Below are 26,709 nucleotides of genomic sequence, written 5' to 3' on the forward strand. Positions count from 1 at the left end.
TGGTGTAGCTGGAGCATGGGAGGGAAAGGCAATAATAAGATGAGGCTGAATGGGGGCTTCAGAGGTATCAGCATAAAGTTCCCCCACATGGCAACCAGAGATGTTCAGCTTGACCTTGACATTGAACATCACTCAACACAGAGGAAAAGAGACTAGAAGAAACTATGTTAAAATTGAATAGGATTTGCCTCAGAGTGTTAGAACTATGTGAATTTTTTTCTCATTCTGTATGATTTCATTTAAAATTCAAATGTTCAAAGTTTCTACAGAAAACAAGCATTATGATTACAATGAAAGAAAAACAAAGTTAAAATAAAGAGTATTAGAAAAGAAAAAATTCTACAACAAAAAAATATATTATATCGGGCCTTTTTCTGGGCTCCTTATTAGTGCCTTGAGGGCCCAGTACGTCTCTTGGTGACTTAGCAGCATCTAGCACAGAACAGAAAATAAGGGCCTGAGCCAAGGACAGAGCGAAATGAAATTGTGCTACTACATCAGAGCGCAAGCAGTTATTCTAAACTCCAGCTGGATTAAAGGAATTGCCTTTGGACTAGCACATGACTAAAATGGAGCCTCTAAATTTAGGGTGATATTTAAGATGTTGGGACATGATAGCAAGGAAAAGGTAATTGAAATACAACCAGCGGCAGAAGGAAGGAACCCTTGGAAAATAAATTATAATTCATAATAGGATGTAATTAATGTGTCATCACCACCATTAATAGTAGCCATTTTAATGTGTGTTCCCCATAGCACAACAGAATAGAATCATTACACTCTTCACTTAAATTCCTAAAATAAAAATGTGTTGTGAACTTCTAGCTCTCACATTTTTACTACAAGAAACATTACAGTAGTGGTTGCCTTTTAGTTCTGGGACTCAGGGAGATTATTTTTCTTCATTCTAAAAGATATATTATTTTTGTGATGGAAAAGCATCTTTAAATTATTTATGAAATTTTAAGAGAAATACAAATCATTTTTAATTTCATATGCTAGTATAGCTAATTTCACTTTACATATTCTCTCCTGGTTGGTTTTCTTTTCACATATTCATTGTACATAGTTATAATCAATGTGAGTATCTAGCTTCATAGTTTAATTTTATTGAACATTTAAAAATACTTTTATATTATTATAGTATATTAATAATTATCTTTTGTAGCTATTTAGTACATCAATATGGATAAATACTATAATTTATAGTTTCCTACTTTGAGACATTAGAATTTATATAACTATTTTTCTACAATGGACTATCATGCAATAAGCATTATTTCATTAAGCTGCCTTTATATTTTTTAATTATTTTCTGAAGAAAATTTCTGTTGTGGAAACTTATAAATTGCTGAAAATAAGATTTTTATTATTTTTTATTCCCATAAAAAATGCTCCAATTTACATTATCACTAGCAATGTCAAAGTGTACCAGGTTCACCTCAATTTTGTTAGTATTAGTTGTTATTCTTTTGCTAATTAACTAATTATAAGTCCATATTTTCACCTAATTTTTATTTATCTATTTATTTCTAATAATGTTGAATAGTTTTCAGTCATTCTTTATAACTAGTGGTCTCTCCAGATTTACTTATTTATACATTTGTATTTTGGATTGTGATCTATTCAAATAAGTTCCTTATACATGATAAATATTAAGCCTTTTTATATCTTTTGATTTTTTTTCTAATCAAGCATTTTTGGCATTATAATTTAGTTATTTCAAGTAGTAACATGATCAGAGCTGTCAGGTGTCTCTCTTATAATTTCTTCTATTGGTTCAAACATTAGGACATTATCATTCCTCTACAGACAAACCAGGTGGTTTCTGCTGGGTTTTGACAATTTGATTTTATTTTGGTCTATAAACTTGTAAGCTTCCTATGTGTAAAAACAGTAGTGACTTCTTTCAAAGAGAACAGTCCCAAGGCCTGAAAAGAATGAGGTTTCAGATGGCTGATCGGTAGAGGACAATAACCAGAATTCAGAAAGCTGAGGCCTTTAAGTAGAATAAAAATATGATAAAACCTCGTTCCTATATCACCAATTTCTCCAGGGATTTTTTTCTGTTTTTTATGATTCAGTCATTTTCTGTTGTCTTGTGAAGCACCTATATTGTCTCAAACTGTTCCTGTAGAAAATATACTAGCGGCACCAGGGGAAACATGGTGCCATGGTGGAATTAGTCCAAATCCAATGGCAGGTTGTCAAACACACTCCTCAGCTTCAGCTGAGAGAAACCAGAGCATATCATTTTTCCATACACAGTAGTGTCCTGGACCTTGGCTATACTTGATTCCTTTGGGGGCCTGAAAAAAAACACTGATGCCTGGGTTACAACCTTCAGTTTCCTGATGCCACTGGTCTTGAGGTCATTATGGGTATTGAGATTTTTTTTTAATGTTCCCCAGGTGATTCTAATGTATAGCCAAGGTTGAAAAACATTGTAATCATTTCATCAAGAAATGTAAAAAAAGAAATCTAATCTGTAAGAGGAGGTGACCAAGAGAAAGAACTAGAAACTACCTGTCCTTTTTTCATAAATACCTGCATCTTGGTGGCAAAATTTCATAGTGGGAACAGAAAAATGGGCTTTGGCCATAACAGAAGTTTCCAGAATGTTTCTTTACCTCCTCCCTCATCATCTAAGGTTCAGGTGGTCTTTTCCAGGCACTATAAAATAGATTTTCAAAAATATGGGAGAAGAAAATATTTGAAAGCAAATCTTGAACTCTGATAATTAATAGGAAACAGAATTGGGTTGGGAATGATAAATGGTTTTATACTTCTTTTTCTGCAGGCAAGGATTGTGCACTAGGGTAGGCTCACCGACCCTAAGAGGATTACCCACAGGGAACACCTCACTCCACTGGCATTTTGCCCATCATGACTGGGTTTTTTCCAGATTGATGTTCACATAAGCTTATGGTCTCATAACCCTGGTCTCCCAAAATACCAGGGCAGAGGACCAGATGTGTGGTTGGAGAGCAGAGAACCAGCCTTGGCTGAAAATTTAGCTCCACCCAGGTGCCATAGAGTTCAGAGAGGGTTTTAAGCCTCTAGGTATCATAAGAAAGACATTTAATGTGGTGTTAACCTCACTGGAAAGAAAATTGATATCTCAAGATACTTATAAAGCAGAAAGATGGCATTTTTGTGGCTTTAAAATAAGGAGAAAACTTTTCTAACTCAGTCCTTGCTTCAATACATGCTAGCAAATATATATCTCCTATTCATTTACTCTGACCAAACCTAAAAAGAAAAAATTTTAAAGACTGAGAGTTTATGCTATGAATAATCAAGTTTAAATGGCATAATAAAATTCCACAATGAGATGCATTTGGATATGATGCAATTGGTGACTGACTCCCATCTCCACCTTCTGCCTCGTATGTTCCTAAACAAGATGGATAGACCGAAGTTCTTGTCAGGGTACAGGACAGAGGTGAGGGGAAGCAGCACCAGGCTGGGACGGAACTCATAATCACTTGGGATGTTCCCCCCTCCATTTACAGTCAGTGCAAACATTGTAGTTTCACTATCTTCACTTTTGTTCTTTATTTTTTTTTTATTATTAGTTTTAGGTGTATAAAACAACATAGTGATTAGACATTTACACCCCTCAACCCCTCACAAAGTGATAACCCCAAGTCTGCTACCACCAGACACTGTACATAGCTATAACAATGCCATTGACTATACTCCCTGTACTACACATTCTATATTTTTTTACATATAGTTGACATTCAATATTATTTTATATTCAGTTGCAGGTGTACAGCATAGTGGTTAGACATTTATATAATTTATGAAGTGATCCTCCCATTAGTCTAGTACCCATCTGACACTATACATAGTCTTTACATTATTGACTATATTCTCCATACTGTTTTTCATATCCCATGAATGTTTTGTAGCTACCAATTTGTACTTCCGAATCCCTTCATCTTTCTCACTCATCCCCCAACTCCCCTCCCTTCTAGCAACCATCAGTTTATTCTCTGTATCCATGAGTCTATTTCTGTTTTGTTTGTTCATTTATTCTGTTCTTCAGATTCCATATATAATGATATGATATGGTATTTGTCTTTCTCAGTCTGACTTCTTTCACTTAGCATAATACCCTCTAGGTCCATCCATATTGTTGCAAATGGTAAGATTTAATTCTTTTTTTATGACAGAGTAATACTCCATTGTATAAATGTACACAATTTCTTTATCCAATTGTCTATTGATGGGCATTTCAGTTGTTTCCATTATCTTGGCTATTGTGAATAGTACTGCAGTAAACATAAGGGTGTATATATCTTTCCAAATTAGTGTTTGGGATTTCTTTGGATAAATACCCAGGAGTAGAATTGCTGGGTCATAAGGTAGTTCTATTTTTAATTTTTTCAGGAACCATCATACTATTTTCCACAGTGGCTGCACCAATTTGCAGTCCCACAACAGTGCACAAAGGTTTCCTTTTCTCCACATCCTGGCCAACACTTGTTATTTGTTGATTTATTGGTGATAGCCATTCTGACAGGTGTGAGGTGATATCTCATTGTGGTTTTTATTTGCATTTCTCTGAGGATTAGTGACATTGAACGTCTTTTCATATGTCTATTGGCCATTTGTATGTCCTCTTTGGAGAAATGTCTATTCAGGCCCTCTGCCCATTTTTTCATTGGATTGTTTTTTCAGTGTTGAGTTGTATGAGTTTTTAATAGATTTTGGATATTAACCCCTTATCAGATGCATCATTGGCAAATTATCCCATTCAGTAGGATGTCTTTTTGTTTTGTGTATACTTTTTTGCTTATTGTGATAGTACACACTGGCTGAAAAGTTTTTTCGTTAATTTCATGAAAGGACCCTGTATTTTATGTTATTTAACTATTTTGACCTGCATCATCATGTTATGGTTGGTTATATTGTATTTTCGAGTAGATAAGCCATTAATACAGGCATTGCAGGAGCTGCCTTCTCTATAACCTCTCCACAGGGTTCCTTGGTTTTCTGAGGTATAAGATGGGACCATGTTTGAAGTGGTTCTCACTAGAGTTCAGATGAGGAAAAGCTGTCACATGCTTCTATTTTGAAGGGCAGTGTAAAGTACTCTTGTGAATTCTGTACTGAGAATCCTGATAAAGTGTGTTATTCAATATTTCCCTCAGGGAGCTAACCCCTGGGTACCTCACAGGACTCCATAATGGTGCCTGATGGCCTTGGCTCTGTCAGCCACCAGCCTGTATGTGAGCTCTCCCCTCCCCCCACCTCTCCCACACCATACACACCCTCCTTGCAGTTGCAGGGTGTGTGTATTTCCAAGTCTCCTTTGAGGTGAGGACTGGCTCAGCACATGGCCATGGTAACCACGCTGCTCCAAATCTGATCCTCTATCGTGTTGTGGGGTCACTTTATCTGAGACCATGATAGCCAGGTGCACACAGCCATGTGAAGGAGAAGGTAATGCAGGAGAAGGGACACCAGATGCCAACAAGAGAGGCAAGAAAGACAAATCTGGAAGGAGTCAGAAGTGAGACTCAGGGTTGGGCAGTGTTTAATAGTGCAGCTCCAGAACCCAACTTCCTAGATTTAAATTCTGGTTCTGTCCCTTACTCTCCATGTGTTTTTTGGCAGCTATCTTAGCCTTCTGTGCCTCACTTTCATAATCTGTAAAACAGGAGGTAAAAATAATGCATACCTCATGGGGTTTGTAGCAATTAATTAAAGTTCCTGGCACATAATTTGATTTCCCTAAAAAGCACTTATTATTATTATCATCATGATTGTTGTTTTTGAGTGAAGAATTAGAAACCATGAAGAAAAGTTTTCCCAGTTGTATTAGTTTCCTAGGGGTGACATAACAAATTACCACAAACTGGGTGGCTTGAAACAAGTTTTTTTTCTCACAGTTCAAGAAATCAGGTTGTCTGAAATCAGGGTGTCACCAGGGTTGGTTCCTTCTGCAGTCTCTACAGGAGAAGCCATCATGTACCTCTCAGTTTCCGGTAGTCGCCAGCCATCCTCGGTGTTCTTGCCTTGTAGACGTCTCATTCCAGTCTCCGCTCCATTTTCTCTGTGTTCCTGTGTCTCCTCCTTTTTGTCTTATAGGGACACTTTCATTAGGTGTAGGGCCCCGCTGTCTGCCCTAATCCAGTGTGATCTCATCTCGAAAGTTACCTTAATTACATCTGCAGAGCCCCTTATTCCAAATGTCATATTCTGGTGTTCCAAGTGGACATGAATTTGGGGGCAATACTATTTGGCCTACTACACCAACTAAGAGCAGGTTGGGATCAAATCAGAGGAAGGAATCATGAACAGTTCCTAGAAGAACGTCATCTAACCTTGGGCATGATGTTATTGTGCTGTGTGAGTGGTCAGTCAAGCAAAATGGGCTTAACTGACCCTCAAGGTCATCACTGAGTCAGAACCAATGTACTCTCATTCAAACTGTGGCAAACTTCCCTGGAGAGAAGTTGAATGTACCCATCAGGCACAGGCTGCACCCATCAGGCAATGCACGCACTGAGCTCTTCCCCTGCCCTCTCCTGACATGTTACATGACACTAGTGAACCCACCATTGAACACATTCTGACACTGGGTAATGCAATGGCAAGGTCAAGGGCTTTGGAGCCTCAGGGAACTGGATTTTAATAACATGCTCTACAACTTACTAGCTCCACTTATCACCTTTGTGGCCTCAGGTAAGATACTTATCTTCTCTGAGCCTCAATTGCAACATCTAAAAACCAGGCATAACATCACCATCAACCTGTAGAGTTGCTATAAGTAAGAAAACTAATGTATGCAGAAGCTTCACCTAAGTGCTTGGCATAAATTTCAGTGAATGGTTGCTATTACTATTTTATTGTGAGGTGGTAGTTCTGACTCTTCCCCTTACTAGACTTTAGGGCACCAAGGCCAAAGGTAAAGACCCATCTGCATCTCTTTCCCCACCATCACCTCCACTCTCAGCACCCAATAAACTGGGTAAACACACAGTAAATAGTCAAATTAAATGGCACATCAACTGCATTTCATTATAACCTCTGCTTCGGAATGGACCCTTATATATAGCCTTTGGCCCTTTATAGCCAATAAATGGACCAATAGCCTTTCAGGGTTTTAATCCAACCAGGACAGTCCAGGACAGTCCAAGACAGTCCATGGACAGTCCATGGCCAAGTACCTTTTATTGGGGGGTGGGGGGAAAGGGGAACAGAACATTAACAGTGTGTATTTCCAGGATTTTTTTTGGGGGGGAGGGGGAAGAGTAGTATGTTTTTCCCAGGACTCATCAGCTCCATCCAAGCCAAGTTTTGTCCTTTCAATCTCAGTTGTGGAGGGTGCAGCTCGCTGGCCCATGTGGGATCGAACTGCAGCCCTTTTTGCCCAGAGCTCACGCTCTAACCAACTGAGCCACCCGTCTGCCCAGCAAAGTACCTTTCATGACTTAGCAAATGGAAACTAGGCAGAGCAAAGGCAACAGAAAGCCATGTTAGTCCTTTAGTGTTTGTCAGCATTTAAAGAGGCTTAAATAGAATTTGGAGGCTAAATAAGTCATCTCTCATGAGTGAATTTGTATGACGTTATTACCAAAGTAATACATGTTCATTGTAGAAATTTTAGAAATATAGCCAAGGAAAAAAGTAAAATCATTCTTAACCCCAGAGAGATGTATAGATTTTTTTCTGTAATAAAATATTGTGACTTTTTTTTTCCAATCATTAGTCTTCGACATCATTTTTAACAGCTTCCTAATATTGGACTATATAAACCTACTAATGTTTATTTAACTCATTCCCCATTCCAGGAATTTTAATTTGTTTTCAATATTTTGTTGCTGAATATAAAGCTGTAATGATATGAGTGTATTCCCTGTTAATTTTATAAATCTTTACTAATTTGGTACTTTTTGTAACCCTACCCCTTTTTCCAAACTTTGCAATTAACCCAAAAGTTCACTTGCTCGATTTATGAGGAACTGATTTTATTATCCACTCTGAAAATCTCCCAGTGCTCGCTATGTTGTCTTAAGCAAGCTCTCTCCTGGGCAGCCTATGTCCAGTAACTGATAAGTAATTAGTGTTCTTGGGTCTGACTACTCACTTGTTCAGGGCACGGGGCTAGTGGGGTCAATGTCGTGGGTTTCAAGCTCTGTATAGACAGGCCAGTTAGTTAAGTGTCCATAGACTGTTTCCCTAACTCCAAACAGCTGTTATTTAAACACTGGCTGTTAGTTTCAAAGAACTGGGCAAAAGAGCATGGGTGGATCAACACAAATCCATCACCACTAAAGGAAATACAGTGTGTCAACATTTTCATCTTCCCCGTGGAAAACAGCTCAGGAAGGTATTCGTGTCAAATCACATAAAATTGGTGAGGTTGTAGAAAAAGCAGAAGGAATAATTCTGGGAAAAACAATTGGCTGACCTTATACAGATCTTGATTTATAAGCTCAGTCTGTGAGTTCCCCCTATTTCTATGTGAGACAAGTTCAACAGCACGTTTCAAATTGCTGGTGGTAGTATTTAACTGGCAGTTTTCTCTTGCAGCTGACACAGCCCTTGGCACTGATGATGTATATGATGAGAAAGGATGCCAGTGTGATGTATCAGTAGAAGACCTCACCCCACCACTTAAAACTGTCATTCGAGCTATCAGGTTGGTGGAAAACCTTTGACAAAGTGATTCAGAGACCTACCTCTGATTATTTGAATTACTCTGTTGCTGAGTTGCTTCTCCTGCCAGTAAATCTCCTGAAACAATTACTTCCTCTTTTCCTATTCATCTACATGCCTATTAAATTATGAAATATTTTTTTCTTAATACAAAACTCTACTGTGTTCAACACAACGTATGTGATAAAAGGTGGGTGAGATTTAAACAGCCAGGCCATGTCAGCGAGATTACATGAGAATTGACTTGTCATGTCAATTGGTTGCTTTCAGGACATTTCGTGTATAGATACAACCGGATGTCTTAAATTATTTTTATGATTTGATGTTCCAATCCATGTTCTGTACTTTGTACCAGAGAAAAAGCCCTCTAGGTTATTTCAAAATTGGTTGAGTCTGAAAATGGGAAGAAACCTAACACATTCTGCAGTCAGTTGCTCCTATTCTGCTGAAATGTAACTGTTAAAAAGCTGACCTTAACTTACTCCTCTACTGATGGCAGAAAGGTAAGCGTGTACCCAAAGCCACTTATTTCCAGGATCCACTCCCTACAAAAAAATCAGGATCTGGACTAAATGAAGTGCTGTAAGCTGAGCCTGCCCACTCCAGTCCCTTTGAGAGGATGTGTATCTGTCAGGGAACGCTGAGTGGCTGTGTTGCAAAGAAACACCGCTGATCTCTTTGGCTCTCTGCCTCTTACCAAAAAGCCAGAGGAAGAGCTTAACTATGCAACCCAATTTAGCTATTCAGATACTTGGTCTAAACTCACATATCAGTATGATTGATTACTTAATTCTGTTTTGAGTTGGTCATTTAGGATCATGTTAGACATTGCTTTACTTTATAATTGGGAGTCACTGGGAAATTAGAAATGAGTTATAAATATTTTGGTAAATGTTTATGGGGACAAAGAAAATCATGGTATGGTGAAATGTGTACCCCAGAAGATGCTTAAACATTATCTATAACAGCAACCTAAAATGAAGTGATGTAAAGCCCAGTTACTTCCCGATAGAACCTTCAAGCAACAGTCCCTATGGGTGGAGGGACAAACCTTCTTATGTGCCCTGGACTGTCCAGATTATGCCTCTTTTCTCACCATAATTGTTAGTAACACTCCCGGTCTTTCTCAAAGTATCCCAAATTGGGGATACTAGAAGCCTTGGATAATATTTAATCCCAGAAAACCCAGGGATATGTAGTAAAATGATGCCTGAAGACTTCAGTTAAAGGGAAAGAAAGGATCTAGAACTGCCCTGCCCAATACAGTAGCCACTGGCCACATGAGGCTATTTAAATTTGAATTAATTAAAATCAAACAAAATTTAAAATTCAGTTCATCAGTAGCATTTAAAGTGCTCAATAGCCACAGATAGCTAGTGGCCACTGTATTGGGCAGAGAAGGTGTTCAGTACATTCCCATCATTGCAGAAAGTTCTACTGGGCATTGCTGGTCCAGAAGTCACCTTGAAATTCTTTACATTCGTTCATTACATCCATCAAAGACTCTAAAGTGAAGGTGGGGCAATTCATCCAGGGATTAGTCTGACTTGCAACAAGTACAGTAAAAATCTTATCTAATGGGAGCAGATTAGGTTTCCTAAAAGTCATATTTAATCCAGTTTGTGTCATTTCCCAAGACCTGCCAAAGCTTTCTGCTTTTGCCTTGCAACCTATAAAAAGAATTGTGAGCTGCAAGAAAGGAAATGAAATAGGTTTATTCTGCTAGCTAAGCACTTTAGCAGCAGCTTAAGATTTACTTTCTTATACTTTCCTCTTGAAACTTGACTGATTTTTTGTAAAGCCCTTTGCATAATACCCTTCTTTTCATAATTCTTTCTTGGTTCTTTTTTTTAACAGAACTTTATTATTTACACGTACCTCTTTTTTGTGGCTTTTGGAACCTCTCTGCTTGCTACTTTGTGAGACATGAGGGGCATATTTTTCTCCCCCATGTTATGATTCTGATTAGTAGGTATTTTTTTCTCACTTCTAAGTTCCATTTAAAATTGTTGGATTTCATTCCAACATAATTGCCACACTCGATAGTTAATAACTAATTGGAAATCTTTGACTCCTGATAGTACCTAATTTCTAAAACTACCTGATTATAAGACCAACCAATACAATTAGAAGTTCTAAAAAGGAGTTTGCAGGTATAGGTCCCTAAATCTTACGCAAAAGTATCCTTCCCCTGAGTTTAATTACATAAATAAACTGAACGTCAGTTGACTGGCATATTTTTTGACAGAACATGCTCACCTCACACAGCTCACCTGAAAAAGTATTTTACATGTACATTACTGATTGCAAGTGTGAACCACCTATTATCCATCTCTAACATAGCGACTTTGTTTTGGCATTTTCCTTGATATTTTCAGTTGTTTCATTATTTAATATCACTACTTGAACATGCCTCTTGTCTTCCAGTAGCTCTTACAACAATAGTTTTTCTTAAAAAACAAATAAAAAGTAAAAGGTGTATCAAAAAATATGTATTCCACTGCAAGGATGACAGCAGGAAAATAATATTGTTACCTTCACAAAGAGCAAAGTAGGAATTACTATTTTCTGTTACTAATATTTATTACGCATCTGCCATTTTATAGTTATTTCTGAAAGTAAAGATTCTCAGGTAATGAGGTGATTAAGGCCACTCTCCAAACTTATCTGGATTCTATTACCCGAGTGCACTTTGAGACTTTTTTTTTAAATGAATGACATCACTTTTTATAGTACTGAACAATGGCTATCCTTAAACATTTCCAAAATATGTCTGAAAAGACAAAAGAATGAGTAGTTTTGTATTGTTACTCCAAGATTACCACAGATTATGCTCAAAATATTAGTTAATGGGAATGCACAAAGTTACTGGTTTTCAAACTCATCTCTGGGAGTGAAGACTAAACTTATTTTTAACAAAAGTTCTATATCTTGTTAATGATTTAATTAAAACAATGTTGTCTTTTCATCAATTCAAATTAATTTCTACATAGAAAGATGAAGTAAATAGATTAACAAGCAAATTGATAAACATTCTACACACTCACTTTTCACTATATTATAGTATATTCATTTGCAAGGGCTGCCCTAACAATACAACAGACTGGGTGGCTTAACCAACAGAAATTTATTTTCTCAGTTCTGGAGGCTTGAAGTGCACGATGAAGGGTTCAGCAGGATTGATTTCTTCTGAGGCCTCTCTCGGCATGCAGATGGCTGCCTTCTCACAGCCTCTGCACATGGTCTTTCCTCTGCACCCCCACGTATCTGTGTCCAAATTCCCCTTCTTCTGACACCAGTCAGACTGAATCCGGGCATACCCTAACAGTTTCATTTGAACTTAGACACCTCTCTAAAGGCCCTGTCTCCAAATACAGTCGCATTCTGAGGTACTAGGGTAGGGACAGGGCTTTAACATAGGAATTTTGGGGGTACACAACTCAGGCCATAACACATGGCAAGACACCTGTTTTCATATCACTGAAAAATATTTTCTCAGGCACAATATCAGAATTTTCAGATTAAAAATCAGCCCATCAATTATCCAACATCTAGACATTTGGGACTATCTGAAGAAGTTGACCAACTTACCTGTAAAGCTTGCACTTGGCATTGTGTAAACACTAAATAAGTGTGTTTAATCCTGGGCAAAATTCCACACAAAAATTAATATATGTTCATTTATCTGAAATAATAAATAAATGTTAAAAGTCATATCCAGTACATCTCAATATTTATAAAAGGGTCATGGAGAAATAATTTTTCTAAGTACAAAAGAAATGTTTGTATTTGTTTTCCCACACCAAACTGGCTAGATAAGTTCTCAGACATGCCTACCCGGGCTACATACAAGTGCTGTGTAACGGACTGGGCAATTGGGAAAAGAGCTTTGTCAGTTAAAATGTTGCAATGCAAAGCTTACCTGCTTCTCACCAGTATTTTTTTGTAGAATTACTATATCTAGGATCAGGCCACACTTCACGAGATCCTCAACAGCAGTTGTACTCTCGTCAGCTTGTTTTATTTAATCATGTTCTGTGCCAGTTGTCAAGAAATAAATCAGAATACCATACAACCTGTTTTTCTTGGGAAGATAACTGAAACAACCTGATGGAGATTTCTCATTATTTTGAAAAGAAATGACCAAGAAGCTATCCATTGTATCATGTTCTTAACTTCTCTTAATATCTCTATGCAATAATCACAGTGCCTGCTATGTTTCACTTGTATGCAACCTTTTATTTCCCAGGCCAAAGCAGCCTTCTAGCGAATCAAATGAATAAACAAGGTCTTGGGTGAAAACTCAAAGAATTCTTTAGTTGAAGCGGCAGCCCAACTTTACCCTGGCACCACTGGCTAACTCTTCCCCATGCCCAAACCCTCCCCAGGGCTGCTCAAGGGAATTAGTCCAAGAAACGACAGCCTCTGTGTGACCTTTGGCAACTCATTTCACCTCTCTGTGCCTTGTTTTCTAATTGGTGGCGTGAGGATGGTAATACTATTGACTTTGTAGGATTGTGGTGAGGATTAAATGAATTCACATTTGCAAAGCACTTAGGGTACCCGGTAAACACTATGCAATGCTATTACAGCCTCCAGGTATCAGGGCTCCTTAGTGCCTTCCCAGCAAGCTGCCTCTATTGCCCATCTTCCACGCAGGCCATACAATCTCCTTTCTGCGCTCTGCCCGCTTCCATGGTGTGTCACAGGAGAGGAGCACCTCTTTCTCTTTTCTGAGGCGGTGTTCCCAACTTCCAAACATTTGCAGCCTTGCTTGCCTGCACCTTCCCCAGGAAGCATTTGCTGTTACCCATTAAAGTTACCTCCTCCGAACCTGCACTGAGGAATCACTCAGAGCCATGCCGCTGAGGCTGGAAGAGCAATTATTTCACCCAACCGTGAAGCGATGTTACAAGTAGCTCTCCCCTTCGTCTTCTGGGTGGGCTTGCTGCCCCCGCAGTCACCCTCCCAAGAAGCAAGAGGACAGTGACAGGTAGAAGTTACCTGTCCCCTCCCTCCCCCACCCACACAGAGGCCTGACTACAGACCCTTTAAAGTTCCTCCCAGAGGGCAGTTCATGCACTCAGAAAATATGCATTGAGCTTCTATTCCACACCAGGCACAGGGATAAACATTAACAAGAAAGATGGATCCCTGCTTAGGTTCATGAGGGGCTGCCAGAAAAGTAAAGAGTCAGTAAAGTTGCAGAGCAACATATCACTGCAATAATAGAAGTCCAGGATATTTGGGCAGACATAATGTCAGCACTTACCTGGGAAGTGTCATTCAGGAAGGCTTTCTGGAAGAAAGGGTATCCAAGCAGAGATCTGGTAGATAGGTAGGTTCCAGGAAGGTTATTGAAGGGCAAAGGGATATTTGGGCAAAGGGAACTACAATTGCGGGGAACCAAAGGTGAAAGTGGCATTGGAAGGTATTCATGCTGGAGGAGGACAGAGGATGTGGGGACGAGAGTTTAGATTGAAAAGAGGAGCAGGGACCATTATAACAAGCAGGAAGACATGGAGGCTTTTAAGTACAGAAGTAAATTTATCAGATTGGAGCTTAATTCTAACACTTAGAAAGATGCCCCTGATTGCAATGAGAAGAATGGACTGGAAAGAAGCGACTACTGTTGTTATAATACCTGGATCTGCTGGGGGCCTGAGCCAGGCAGTCACGGTGAACAGTGAAGGATGCATTTCAGAGCTCCTCAGATGTAAAAAATAATAGGATTTGCATATTTACTGGTTGGAGAGGATAGAGTAAAAAAGGAAGAGAAATCAAGGGTGATACATCTAGTTGCCTGGTCAGACAGAGGCCAGCTTGAGGGGAAATAGTGCATTGTTGAGAGTGTTGAGTTAGGGGGTCACAGTGGGGCCCAGCAAGCAGGTGAATCCCTGGATCTGAGGCCCAGGGTAAAAACCTGGAATGAGAACAAACTTGGTAGTCGTCAGCACAGAAATAGGTGGTTTACGAAAGTGTCACCCCAGGGAGAGTGTGGGAGTAAAGACGGAGGATGGTCAACACAGAATCTAAGGCTGACAGATCCGGAAGGAGCTGCAAAAGGAAGAAGGCTCCGATGGAAACAACCAGACAGATGGGAGACAGCACGGTAGAAGAGCAGCCAGAAGAATGTTTCGAGCAGGAGGCAGTGGTCAACTATGTAAATGCTGCTAAGAGGTCAAGAAGATAAAGAGCAAGGAGGCCCTTTGAAAGTGACAACAGAGAGGCCTCCAGTGACTTTGGAGAAAAATTTAATAGAGGCATAAAAGGAAAAGAATAGATCAAAAGATACATAGAAAAAAATGAAAATGGAAATATATCAAAATTATTGGGATGCTGTGAAAGCAATATCAAAAGGGAAATTTACATCATTTCAGGCCTATCTCAAGAAACAAGAAAAATCTCAAATAAACAACCGAATATTACATATTAAAGAACTAGAAAATGAAAAACAAACGAAACCCAAAGTCAGCAGAAGGAAGGAAATAATAATAATTAGAGTAGAATTAAATGAAATAGCAAACAAAAAGACAATAGAAAAAGTTAATGCAACAAAGAGCTAGTTCTTTGAAAAGATTAATAAAATTGAGAAACCCCTAGCTAGACTCACTAAGGAAAAAAGAAAAAAGACACAAATAAACAAAATCAGAAATGGAAGAGAAGTTACAACAGATACCACAGAAAAACAAAGGCTCATCCAAGAATACTATGAAGGACTGTATGCCACCAAATTCAATAACCTAGAAAAAATAGACTTCTTTGAAATATATAGCCTTTCTAGACTAAATCATGAAGAATTAGGAAATCTAAACAGACTGATCAACAGTAAACAAATTGAAACAATCATCCAAAACCTCCACAAAAGCAGAAGTCCGGGACCAGATGGCTTCACTAGTGAATTCTATGAAACATTCAAAGAGGATCTAATACCTGTCCTGCTCAAACTCCTCTAAAAAATTGAAGAAGAGGCAACACTTCCTAACTCATTTTATGAGGCCAACATTACCCTGGTACCAAAACCTTGTAAGCACAATACAAGTAAAGAAAACCACAGACCAATATCTCTGATGAATACTGATGCAAAAGTCCAAAACAAAATACTAGCAAATAGAATACAACAATACATTAAAAAGATTATACATGGATGATGAACACACAATGGGATTTATAGATGATGTAATACAGAATTGTACACCTGAAATCTATGTAATTTTACTAACAATTGTCACCCCAATAAATTTAATTTAAAAAAAAAGATTATACATGACAGTCAAGTGGGGTTCATTCCAGGGGCACAAGGATGGTCCAACACACACAAATTGATCAATGTGATACACCACATAAATAAAATAAAGGATTAAAATTATATAATATCATTAGATGCACGAAAAGCATTTGATAAGCTACAACATCCATTTATGATTAAAACACTTAATAAAATGGATATAGAAGGAAAGTACCTTAACATAATAAAGGCCATATATGACAAAGCCACAGCTAATATCATACTTAACAGTAAAAAACTGAAAGCTTTTCCTCTAAGATCAGGAACAAGACAGGGATGCCTCCTATCACAACTGTTATTCAACATAGTATTGGAAGTCCAGGCAGAGCAGTCGGGCAAGAGAAAGAAATAAAAGGCATCCAAATTGGGAATGAAAAAGTTAAACTGTCACTCTTTGTAGACAAGAGTGATTCTTTTTATAGAAAACCCTAAAGACTCCACCAAAAAGCTATTAGAAACAATAAACAAATATAGTAAACTTGCAGGATACAAAATCAATGTACAAAATTCATTGCATTCCTATATACTAACAATGAAATTTCAGAAAAAGAAATGGAAAAATCAATTCCTTTTGCAATTGCAGCAAGAAAAATAAAATACCTAGGAATAAACCTAACAAAGGATGTGAAGGATTTACACACTGAAAATTATATTATTTAAAGAAATTGAACAAGACACAAAGAAATGGAAAGATATTTCATGTTCATGGATTGGAAGAATCAACATAGTTAAAATGGCCATATTACCCAAAGCAATATACACATTTAATGCAATCCCCATCAAAATCCCAATGGCATTTTTTAAAGAAAAAAAAAAAAAATCAACAGATTTGTATGGAATCACAAAAGACCACAAATAGCCAAAGCAAACCTGAGAAGAAAGAACGTGACTGCAGGTATCACACTCCCTGATTTCAGTTTATACCACAAAGTGACAAAAATCAAAACAGCATGGTATTGGCAGAAAAACAGACACACAGACCAATGGAATAGAATTGAGAACTCAGAGATAAACCCACACATATATGGGCAGATAATTTTTGAGGAACCAAAATACACAATGGAGAAAAGAAAGCCTCTTCAATAAATGATGCTGGGAAAATTGGAAAGCCACAGGCAAAAGAATGAAATTAGATGGCTATCTGTCAACATATACCAGAATTAACAGAAAATGGATCAAAGACTTAAACATAAGACCTGAAACAATAAATTGCATAGAAGAAAACATAGGTACTAACCTTATGGACCTTGGATTCAGGGAGGATTTTATGAATTTGACCTCAAAGTCAAGGGAAATAAAAGCAAAAATAAGTGAATGGGGCTATATCAAACTAAAAAGCTTCTGCACAGCAAAAGAAACCATCAACAAAACAAAAAGGCAACCAACCAAATAGGAGAAGATATTTGCAAACAACACCTCCAATAAGGGGCTAATATCCAAAATATATATTTTAAAAAAGAAAGAAAAAAATAACCTCATACAACTCGACAACAGAAAAAAAATCCAATTTAAAAATGGGCAATGGACCTGAACAAACACTTCTCCCAAGGAGACATACAAACGGCCAACAGATATATGAAAAGATGCTCAACTTCACTAGCTATTAGGAAAATACAAATCAAAACCACAATGAGATACTACCTCACACCTGTTAGAATGGCTGTTATCAACAAGAGAAGTAATAACAAGTGTTGGAGAGGCTGTAGAGAAAAAGGAACCTTCATACACTGCTAATGGGAATGTAAATTGGTACAGCCACTATGGAAAACAGTATGGAGGTTCCTCAAAAAAAATTAAGAATGGAATTACCATACAACTCAGCAATATCTCTTCTGGATATATACCCAAAAAATCTGAAAACATTTATCCATAAAGATATATATACCCCTATGTTCACTGCAGCATTTATTCATGGTAGCCAAGACATGGAAACAACTAAAGTGTCCTCGAGAGATGATTGGATAAAGAAGCTGTGGTACATATATACAATGGAATATTACTTGGCCAAAGAAAAGATAAAATACTGCCATTTGCCATAACATGGATAGATCTTGAGATTATTATGCTTAACGAAATAAGTCATACAGAAAAAGCCAAGAACCTCAGTAATACGTATGTAGGATATAAAACTGAAAGCAACAAATAAACAAGATAAACAAAGAAACAAAAACTCATAGACACAAACAAAAGTTTAGTGGTTACCAGAGGGTAAAGCGGGGAGGGAGGATGGTAGAAGAGGGAAAAAGAGGGTCAAATATATGGTGATAGAAGGAGAACTGACTCTGGGTGGTGAACACACAATGAAATATACAGATGATGTATTATAGAATTGTACACTTGAAACCTGTATCATTTTACTAACCAATGTCACCCAATACATTTAATAAATTTTTTTAAGCTTGAAGCCAGAGTGTACACAGAACACTTTTCTAAATGATCTATCAGAATCTTTCACTCTAATTTAAACATAGATGAGGTAGGTGTCAAGAATTTTTTGAGAACTAGCAAAGACTCATCAACTCCTCTAAATTGCTCAGATCTGATCATCAAAGAGAAGAACCACTGCTGATATGTCAGAGTTTCTGAGGTGGGTTATGCAAATCAGTCCTCGCTGTAACCCTGGGTTATGTGATGAGGTTTTCCAGTTTTCTTGCCTTGTGTTCATCCTATTCTGAAAAGCATGGATGGGACCATTCTCTTCACCATCCCCGAAAGTGCATTTTCAACTCTGAATTTTTCTTAAATCTCACTTGGTACTTCAGACAAGAATACTCCACAAATAGAGAAGAAGAGGCACGTGTTTGCCATTGTGGGTTTTTGTTAAATCTACAAGCTGTTTCATCATCACCAGTTGTTAATTGTGCTGATGGCGTCTCCACTATTTTCACGGAGGTGAAGAGTCTTTGTTTGCAAGTCACTAATAAGACATTCCCGACAGCAAGTATATGCCATGTTACAGTAAAGGATGCTGCTGGAAGAACATTTTATGGATCATTTAGCACATATTTTTAAAATCAGCTAATATAGTCCCTGGAATATTCTTTTCGTTTGTTTCGGTTTTGAAGATAATTGTGGCCACATCTTGCTTTGAAGCTGCATTAAACTAGTGTTTTCACTGAAGATGCACTTACTTTGCATCTAATTTTTAACCTTTTATTTGATTGTAATTTAAACTGAATCTCTTATTTATTGCCATGACTGAAATTATTCAAGAGCAATCAACATGTGTGGTACTTTTTTTACTTACTTATTACTAAGATTTTATACTCCTAGGAAAATAAAATTCCCCAATTTAGTTACTATATCAGTGTTCACAAAATCCTCAGAGGAAAATTAACCATTGGCGGACTTGCCTGGATCCAGGAGTTCTCACTTGGGTTTTACTTCCTCTCTCTTTAAAAGAAAACCCAACTAAATGTACAGGAGAGCCTACTGGATCCTGAATATAAAGCACGATGACAAGCATTAGAGGAACAACCCTACTCCCCATGGTGGAAACAGTGTGGCCACAGAACTTTCCAGATCCCTAAGTCAGCCAAGTGAGGCATCTGCTGGCCCCTGCAGTAAGGACATCTTATAGACCGTATAGAAATGGAACTAATTTGCAAGTATCAAGGGTTCAAAGCAAGAAAATGAGATGGGTCAGTTACATCCAGGGACTCCTAGGGTTCCTTAGTCACTGAGTAGGAGCCCAATTTGAGATGAAAGAAGGGTGAAGCAGTCTTAGATATATAATTCCCTAACTAGTTTTGACAGGTTTTCAGAGTCTAAATACTATATATTTGACTCTCAAACAATGTGGGGTTAGGAGCACTGACCACCCCTACCCCGGGCCCCAATGCAGTCAAAAATCTGCATATAACGTTTGACTCCCCAAAAACTTAACTACTAATAGCCTACTGTTTACTGGAAGCCTTGCCGATGACATACACAGTCAATTAACACCTTTTGTATGTTACATGTATTATATACTGTATTCTTGCAATAGAGTATGCTAGAGAAAACATTATTAAGAAAATCATAAAGGAAAATACATTTGCAGTATTTGTTGGAAGAACTCTGCATATAAGTGGACCCACACAATTCAAACCCATGTTGTTCAAGGGTCAATGGTATACATAAATGCAAATCTGTATTATTGAATCATGTTTATGAACTGATAAGAAAATAACATTAATACATCCAAACAATTAATACGTATACCTTCAATAGTGATTCAAATTATCAGCTTCCAAAGTACTCATTGTCTGCTCCATTTGCCCTGTGAGCAATACTATCCCTTGACCAATCTCTAAAAGGTGAGAGAGGGCTACCTTGGGAGAAATTCAGTGATCAAAAGCCTCTGAATCACCTCAAGAATGAGCTCTAGGGTCCTTGCTTTTAAAGCTGATAGAAGCTATGTTTCTCACAGAGCATCAGAAATCAAAGGATAGAGTTTTCCAAACAGGGAAAGAGGGTGATATGGAATGCACATCTGTAAAGTAAATCAACCCAACTAGCCAACATAAAGTAAGAAGAGGGATTGGGAGAAAAAACACACATCCACACCAAAAACATAAGGTCTGGGAATATAATGGGGCCATTTCTAGAGCCTGGAGAAATTTGGTAATCTACCGCAGAGATGGCGGTGCAAAGTGGGTAAAGGGCTGGCATCTCCTCCAGCAACTGTTTCCCATCACCTCTACCAGTCGGGGTAAGCCCCCCTTTCCTGCTCACCCACACCATTCATGCTCCCCACACCTTCCATGCACAACATGGATTGTGACTGTTTGCCTACTTGCCTGTCTGCCCCACTAGCCTGGAAGAGCTCAAACAGCAGGGTTTATTTCTTCATCAATGTATCTAACACAAGGCCTGGCACATAGTAGGCATTCAATAAATGTCTGATGGGTGAGTGAAGGAATGAATGAATTCTGGAGTCCCAGCGGCCACTGCATTGAGCTCATCTAAGAAGTTCAGGCTCTGACGAAGCAGGCTCTCGAACCCTCTCCGTGCTCCCGGAGCAGAGCTGATGCCTCCCACCAGGACCACAGAGGGGAAGACGCTGGACACCAAGTGAGCCCTGGAGGCTTCTCTGACTCCTCCTCAGAGGTCAGTGCTCCTCAACGCCTAGCACAGTGGCCAGCACCTAGGAGGTTCCTGATGGATACTTATTGAAAGAATGAATGAATTAGTCACCCTGCACTCCTTTTTACGTCTAAAGTAGTCCTTTGAAAAACTAATTGAACTTCTTAACTATTTCCTGCATGAAAACTTCAAGCCTGACTCAGGGGAGGAGGGCCAGGAAGCATTTGGGTTCTGACTGGAGGCCTGACACCCAGGCACACTGCCCCTCTGCCTAAGTGTGATTTGTGTGACCTCGAAGACTTATGCAAAACCCACCATCACTCCGTGCATGGAGGCAGGGATCATGCAGATTGTTCTATCCCCACTACCCTAATCCCTGTGCTGCAGTAATTCTCAACTGGGCTAGCTGCATGGTAGAATCACCTGAAGAGTTTTATAAAATCTCTGGACCACCCCCTGGATCAATTAAAACAGAATTTCTGAAGGTGAGACCCAGACATCGGCATTTTTTAAAGCTCCCCAGCTGATTCCAGTGAGTAGCCAAGCTTGGGAAGAACTGCTGTCTTTACAGTCAATCAATCTGCCTCTTCAGTTCACAGTCGGCTGAGCTCTCTCCACCCTGCCCAGGGTTTGGCTGCGGGCCGGGCCCGTCCATCTGTTTGGTGGCGGCAACAATCACTGCCTCTGCAGTTTTCTAATCATTCTTATCTCTGCATATTCATAGGCAATGTTTTTACCCTGGTGTAGAGGACTGGAACAAGACTTTTGCAAGATTTTGTAACTCATGGCAGCACCACCACAAATGCACCTACATTTCCTTATAAGTGCACATATGTTTGTGTGTATATATAGATATATTCTACCCAGAGTTTAACTTTGCTTTATTTTTTCATGCTCAGAAAATTGTTTGAGCAGACTTTCTTCAGTTTCAAGACCAGGTTGCAGTTTGGGTTTATGATGAATCTTTTTCCCCCTCTAGTGGTTGTACTGGGACACATCAGCTTTGTGCAATAGGTTTCCTTCTCTTTGACTCCTAGCCTCTTAGTTCCCGACAGCATCAGAGGATGCTGGCGTTAGGGCCTTTTGCTCTTTGCTGCTATATTAGTTCTGGGGGTGCAACTTATCCTCATGAAGAGAAGACGCCAATGAGAATGTAACTTACTCCTCAGCTTTTATCAGTCCTCCAAAGGGCCTTCCAATAAGGCCAGTAAGAACAGGCCATTCACTTAGCAAAATTTCATTGAGCATCTATTATGCACCAAGCATATGTGAGTAAAAACAGCCATTTCGTAGCAAAGTAGCTTTTCTGTTGTTGTTATTTTGTGTTAAAATATTCTCCTAATATTAAGACAATAGTAGAACACTGTGATTAAGAGTTCAGCATTAGAAATACTGAATGTCAACTATAATTTTTAAAAAATAGTCACAAGGATATAAAGCACAACACAGGGAATATACTCATAGTCAATAATACTGTAATAACTATGTACAGAGTCAGATGGGTACTAGACTTATTGGGGTTATCACTTTGTGATATATAAATGTCTAATCACTATGTTGTTTTATACACTTGAAACTAATAATTAAGAAAAAAAGGAGATCAGCACTGGAACCAGATTGGTTCAAATCCCAATCCCACTCTTACTAGCTGTTTAACCCCAGGCAAGTTACTTAACCTCTCTGTGCTTCAGTTTCTTTATATGCAAAATGGAGATGACAATAGTACCCTTTTCGTAGGGTACTATTTGTAGCGTACTGCCTGACGTTATTATCATATTAACCATTAAATGTATTTACAGGTCTAATTTTACTCTAAAATGATTTGCTCAAACCTCCTTTCTACCAAGCAATACAAAAATTATATTAAACTTCTTTTATAAGCATGTAAGAGGCCATCAAGGTCTTCTGCCTCTTTTTTCCAGGCCAGTTCACAGGCCTCAGTTTATTCCCAGTCTCAAAACATTTCCTCATGGCTCTTCTTATCTAGAACAGGGTTTGGCAAACTACATTGGGGGCCAAAAGCCAACCCAATGCTTGTTTCTCTAAATCGTTTTACTGGAACATAACACTCATTTACGTACGTATGGTCTCCCATGCTACAATGCAGAGTTGAGTGGTTTCAACAGAGAACATACACCCTATAAAGCATAAAATATTTACTGCCTGGCCCTTTGCAGAAAACACTTTCACCTCTTGTCTAGACTAGGAGTTGCTCTGGATTTATGCCCAGCTGCATTTGGAGAATAAAGGTCCATAACATTCAGGCTACCCTATGCGAGAACCAAGATGGAAAATCAACGTTCCCTATTCTACCTGGACTCCCCTAACCCAGGACTCCTCTAACCCCCAGCTTTCCTTCCTCCCTGTCACTTTGTAGCTAAGTCTTAGTATCTGAAATGCAATGGTTTTAAAGAGAAAAAAAATTGAAAGCCCTTTCAAATTCAGTCTGACAGCTACTTTTGGACATTTTCTTCAATTTTCAGCATCCTCATATCTTGCCTGAAATTGAGAATTGTTGAACTCTGGGCTTCATTTCTTCCTGCAAATAACCAGAAAATGGCCTACTCATTCCTTCTGTTTGCAAATGTTCATTGTGCAGTTGTAGCTGGTAACTGGGAAATATACACTGTTAACCAAAACTAACAACAATAGTGAGACAGATATGTATCTCCTATAACCGGAGTATAGTAAGCAGAGGGCCCCTAGAATTTCTGGTAAAAGGGAAAATATTACAAATTGCAGGTGGGAAACCCACATTAGTCATGGACTAGATCCTGGAGAGGACCGTTTGAGAGAATGGAGGTGGCAAATGTGAAGGGCAGAAGGCATTCCAAGCACGAGACCCCCTATGGGAAGACTAAAATGGATTTGAGTTGAATATTCTAACATGGCTTTGGATTGACTTGTTTGCGAGTGTCGGGAGTACAGGAAACAGAGGAGATCAGACCAGTAAACAGACATTCTCCCTAACCTTCCAGAGGTTGCCTGACATGACCCACCCTATGGTGCCAGCTTAGTGGAGTGGTAACAAACACAGGCCCTGGCATCAGCAATAACCTGCCTGTTACTAGTTGTGTGACCTTGGGCAGGTTATTCAACCTCCTGAGCTTTTACTTGACCCAATTATCAAAGGTGGGAAATTCTTACTTAAAGTTGACATGATGCAGGTAAAGTCCTTAGTGTAGTGCCAGCCATCCCGCAAGGGCCTCACCATTGGAGAGCCACTCAACATTAAGTTGAGGACAAGATATCTGTGTCTTACTCACCTTCATATCCCCGCTATACAGCCCTGTGTCCAGTAGGTGGTAACTGGGCGCTCGTGTGAAGTTTGTTGCATTATAGAGACAGAAGTAGTTTTAGACATGCCTGTGATGGCCGGAGAAATGAGGAGCTACTGCAGGAAGCAAGGATGACAGCACTAGTCACAAATGCTTTCTCGGGCTTAGCTTAGTGTCTCAGGCGTTCTCTCTACCTTCTGATTTTGACCATTGAAATCATGTCCAGTCCCTGGAGAACTGGGAGAGGATTAGGTGGAGGGAGGGAGGCTAAGGTGATTGAATGGTACAAACATCTTTAATCACCTGACTCTGATGACCAGGGGTCTTCACTCAAAAAGATCATTGTGTAATGGCTAAAACGGTCAGGAACCCCAAGGACTTTGCCCCCTTAGAGGGACCTGATTTTTGGAAGCACTTAGAGTAATCTGTTAGGAATAAAAACTAAAGTTTTAACTTTCTAGACTTTAACCACATGTTTTCATCTCTGTGTTCTTGATGGTCCTATGATACTATGAAATTCATTCGGCCAACATAATTATATCCCATCAAACACGTCCCCCTCCACTCCCTGGCCAGTTTCCTGTTGCTATTAGCTCTCTTCACATTTGGTACTTACTGGGTTACAGTACGATTTATTCCTTGACTTTCAGTGTTTTTGTCTTTCTCCTTACTTCCTCATAATGACAGCTTATTGTGGTGATTTAATGGCTTGGTAAGATGCTAATTATATTAGTTATCTAAGGGGAAATAATATTATATTTTTATGATTTTCAGAAGTTCTATTTAAATAACTCTTTTCTAAATCAAGTAGGGTCGTAACTATTAATGAATGAACATTTCTTTTACTTTAGAAAGTGTTTTTATATTTGTGCAAGAGAGTCAATGGCTTATGCTGTCCCTGAAATGTGCCTGAAGACTTCAGATCTATCCTAAGGCATTTTTTAGATCTCTACAAAGAGCCTGCCTTGTCACAGAACACAAACAACTTTGAACAACTAGGGAATAGCTAAGGCTCACTCATTTCTTCAGCAAGCATTTATTGGATCTGGTATACTTGCCAGGGATTGTGCAAGATGCTACGGTAAAAAACACAGTCTCTGACATCAGTAAAACAGTGGGTGAGATATAATGCCGCAGACCTAGCTCCATGACAGTGCATTTGAGAACAGAGCAAGACCATCTACCCCCATGGGGGAGGTCAGGAAAGATTTCCTAGAAAAGTCAATGCTCGAACTGAATCTGGAGCAGTTAGCGTTTTAGGGAGAGTGACAAGACAGAATCCTGAGAAATGAACACTTTGGTGACAAGAAAATCCAGAAAGGCTGGAGTGCATGCCGCGTGTAGAAGAATGAATAGAGATGAGCATCTGGGGAGAGGAGGCAGGAGCTCCCGCCATCTGTTACCTTTTCCCTCTGTTACCCACCCAGTCTCCTAGGTAGAGCTTCTAGACAAACAAACCTCTCTTGCTTATTAAACTCTGTACCAAGTGTTGGATTCTCAAGGGGAGAAAACATAACCTTGCATTCAAGGTCTTCATACAGTCTGGTGGAGGAGGCTGCCATATAAGCAAATCATTAAAATGTGGTTTGTTAGGTATTAAAATGTAGACGTTGATAGACTAGTGTTAACTGCTTCGGAAGCATCACAGAAATTTCCATAAAAGAAGTGACTTTAGAGCTAGGTTTTAAAGTGGGTTAATGTTGAAAACACAAATGACAACCGAAAAACCATCTAGGGATGTATAAAGATGATTTTCCCTTTTCCCTACCCACCTAAGCACCGCTAGCTACTTTGAAGACAAGCAAAGAAGGTTTCTGGGCTATTAGATTAGCTTTTCTCCTGGTTTTATTCTTAACAGTTGCCCAGATTAGAGGATCTTTTCGTTTTCTCTTTCTTTCCTTCGTCCTCTTCTTCAACAAATGTATCTTTCCACTGTGCGTCAGGACTGTGCTAAGCTCTGAGTATAGGATGCTAAAGAACACGAGCAGTACAGACGTAGTAGCAATGGGAGTAACGATAGCTAACATTTTTTAAGCACTGACAGTTAAATAAAAGAAGTCCATCCCGCCTTCACGTGGCTGACAATCTAGTGTGGGGAAGCAGATAATTTTTAAATGATCACTCAGGGCCAAAAACTTCACAGGGCACCTATTGCACTATTTTTCTCAGTTTTTCAGTATAGGAGACTGAGCCCCAATCAAACCCACATGTTGATAAACAGAAAACCTATCCTGAATGAAGAGATTGGTGGAGAAAATGTGGTAGAAAGAGGGAGCAAGAAGATTATGGATATCCAAGGATATCCATACTCTTATTGGTATTATGTATGGGGACAGATATTAACTAGATGTATTGTGGTGATAATTTTGTAATATAGATAAATATCAAATCATTATATTG

The 26,709-nt window shown here is 38.8% G+C and overlaps 1 protein-coding gene across 2 annotated transcripts in view; it reads left to right on the top strand.

Moving 5' to 3' along the window:
- The window catches only part of KCNQ5 (potassium voltage-gated channel subfamily Q member 5), a 529,926-nt gene that overhangs the window by 494,699 nt on the left and 8,518 nt on the right, over positions 1 to 26,709 (top strand). For both annotated transcript variants that reach the window (XM_019749337.2, XM_019749338.2), the window contains one exon: positions 8,551 to 8,659. In XM_019749337.2, the coding sequence (XP_019604896.2) occupies positions 8,551 to 8,659 (109 nt within the window). The remainder of the gene's footprint in view (positions 1 to 8,550; positions 8,660 to 26,709) is intronic.

The sequence above is a fragment of the Rhinolophus sinicus genome, linkage group LG05, assembly GCF_036562045.2.
Source record: "Rhinolophus sinicus isolate RSC01 linkage group LG05, ASM3656204v1, whole genome shotgun sequence".
NCBI lineage: Eukaryota > Metazoa > Chordata > Mammalia > Chiroptera > Rhinolophidae > Rhinolophus > Rhinolophus sinicus.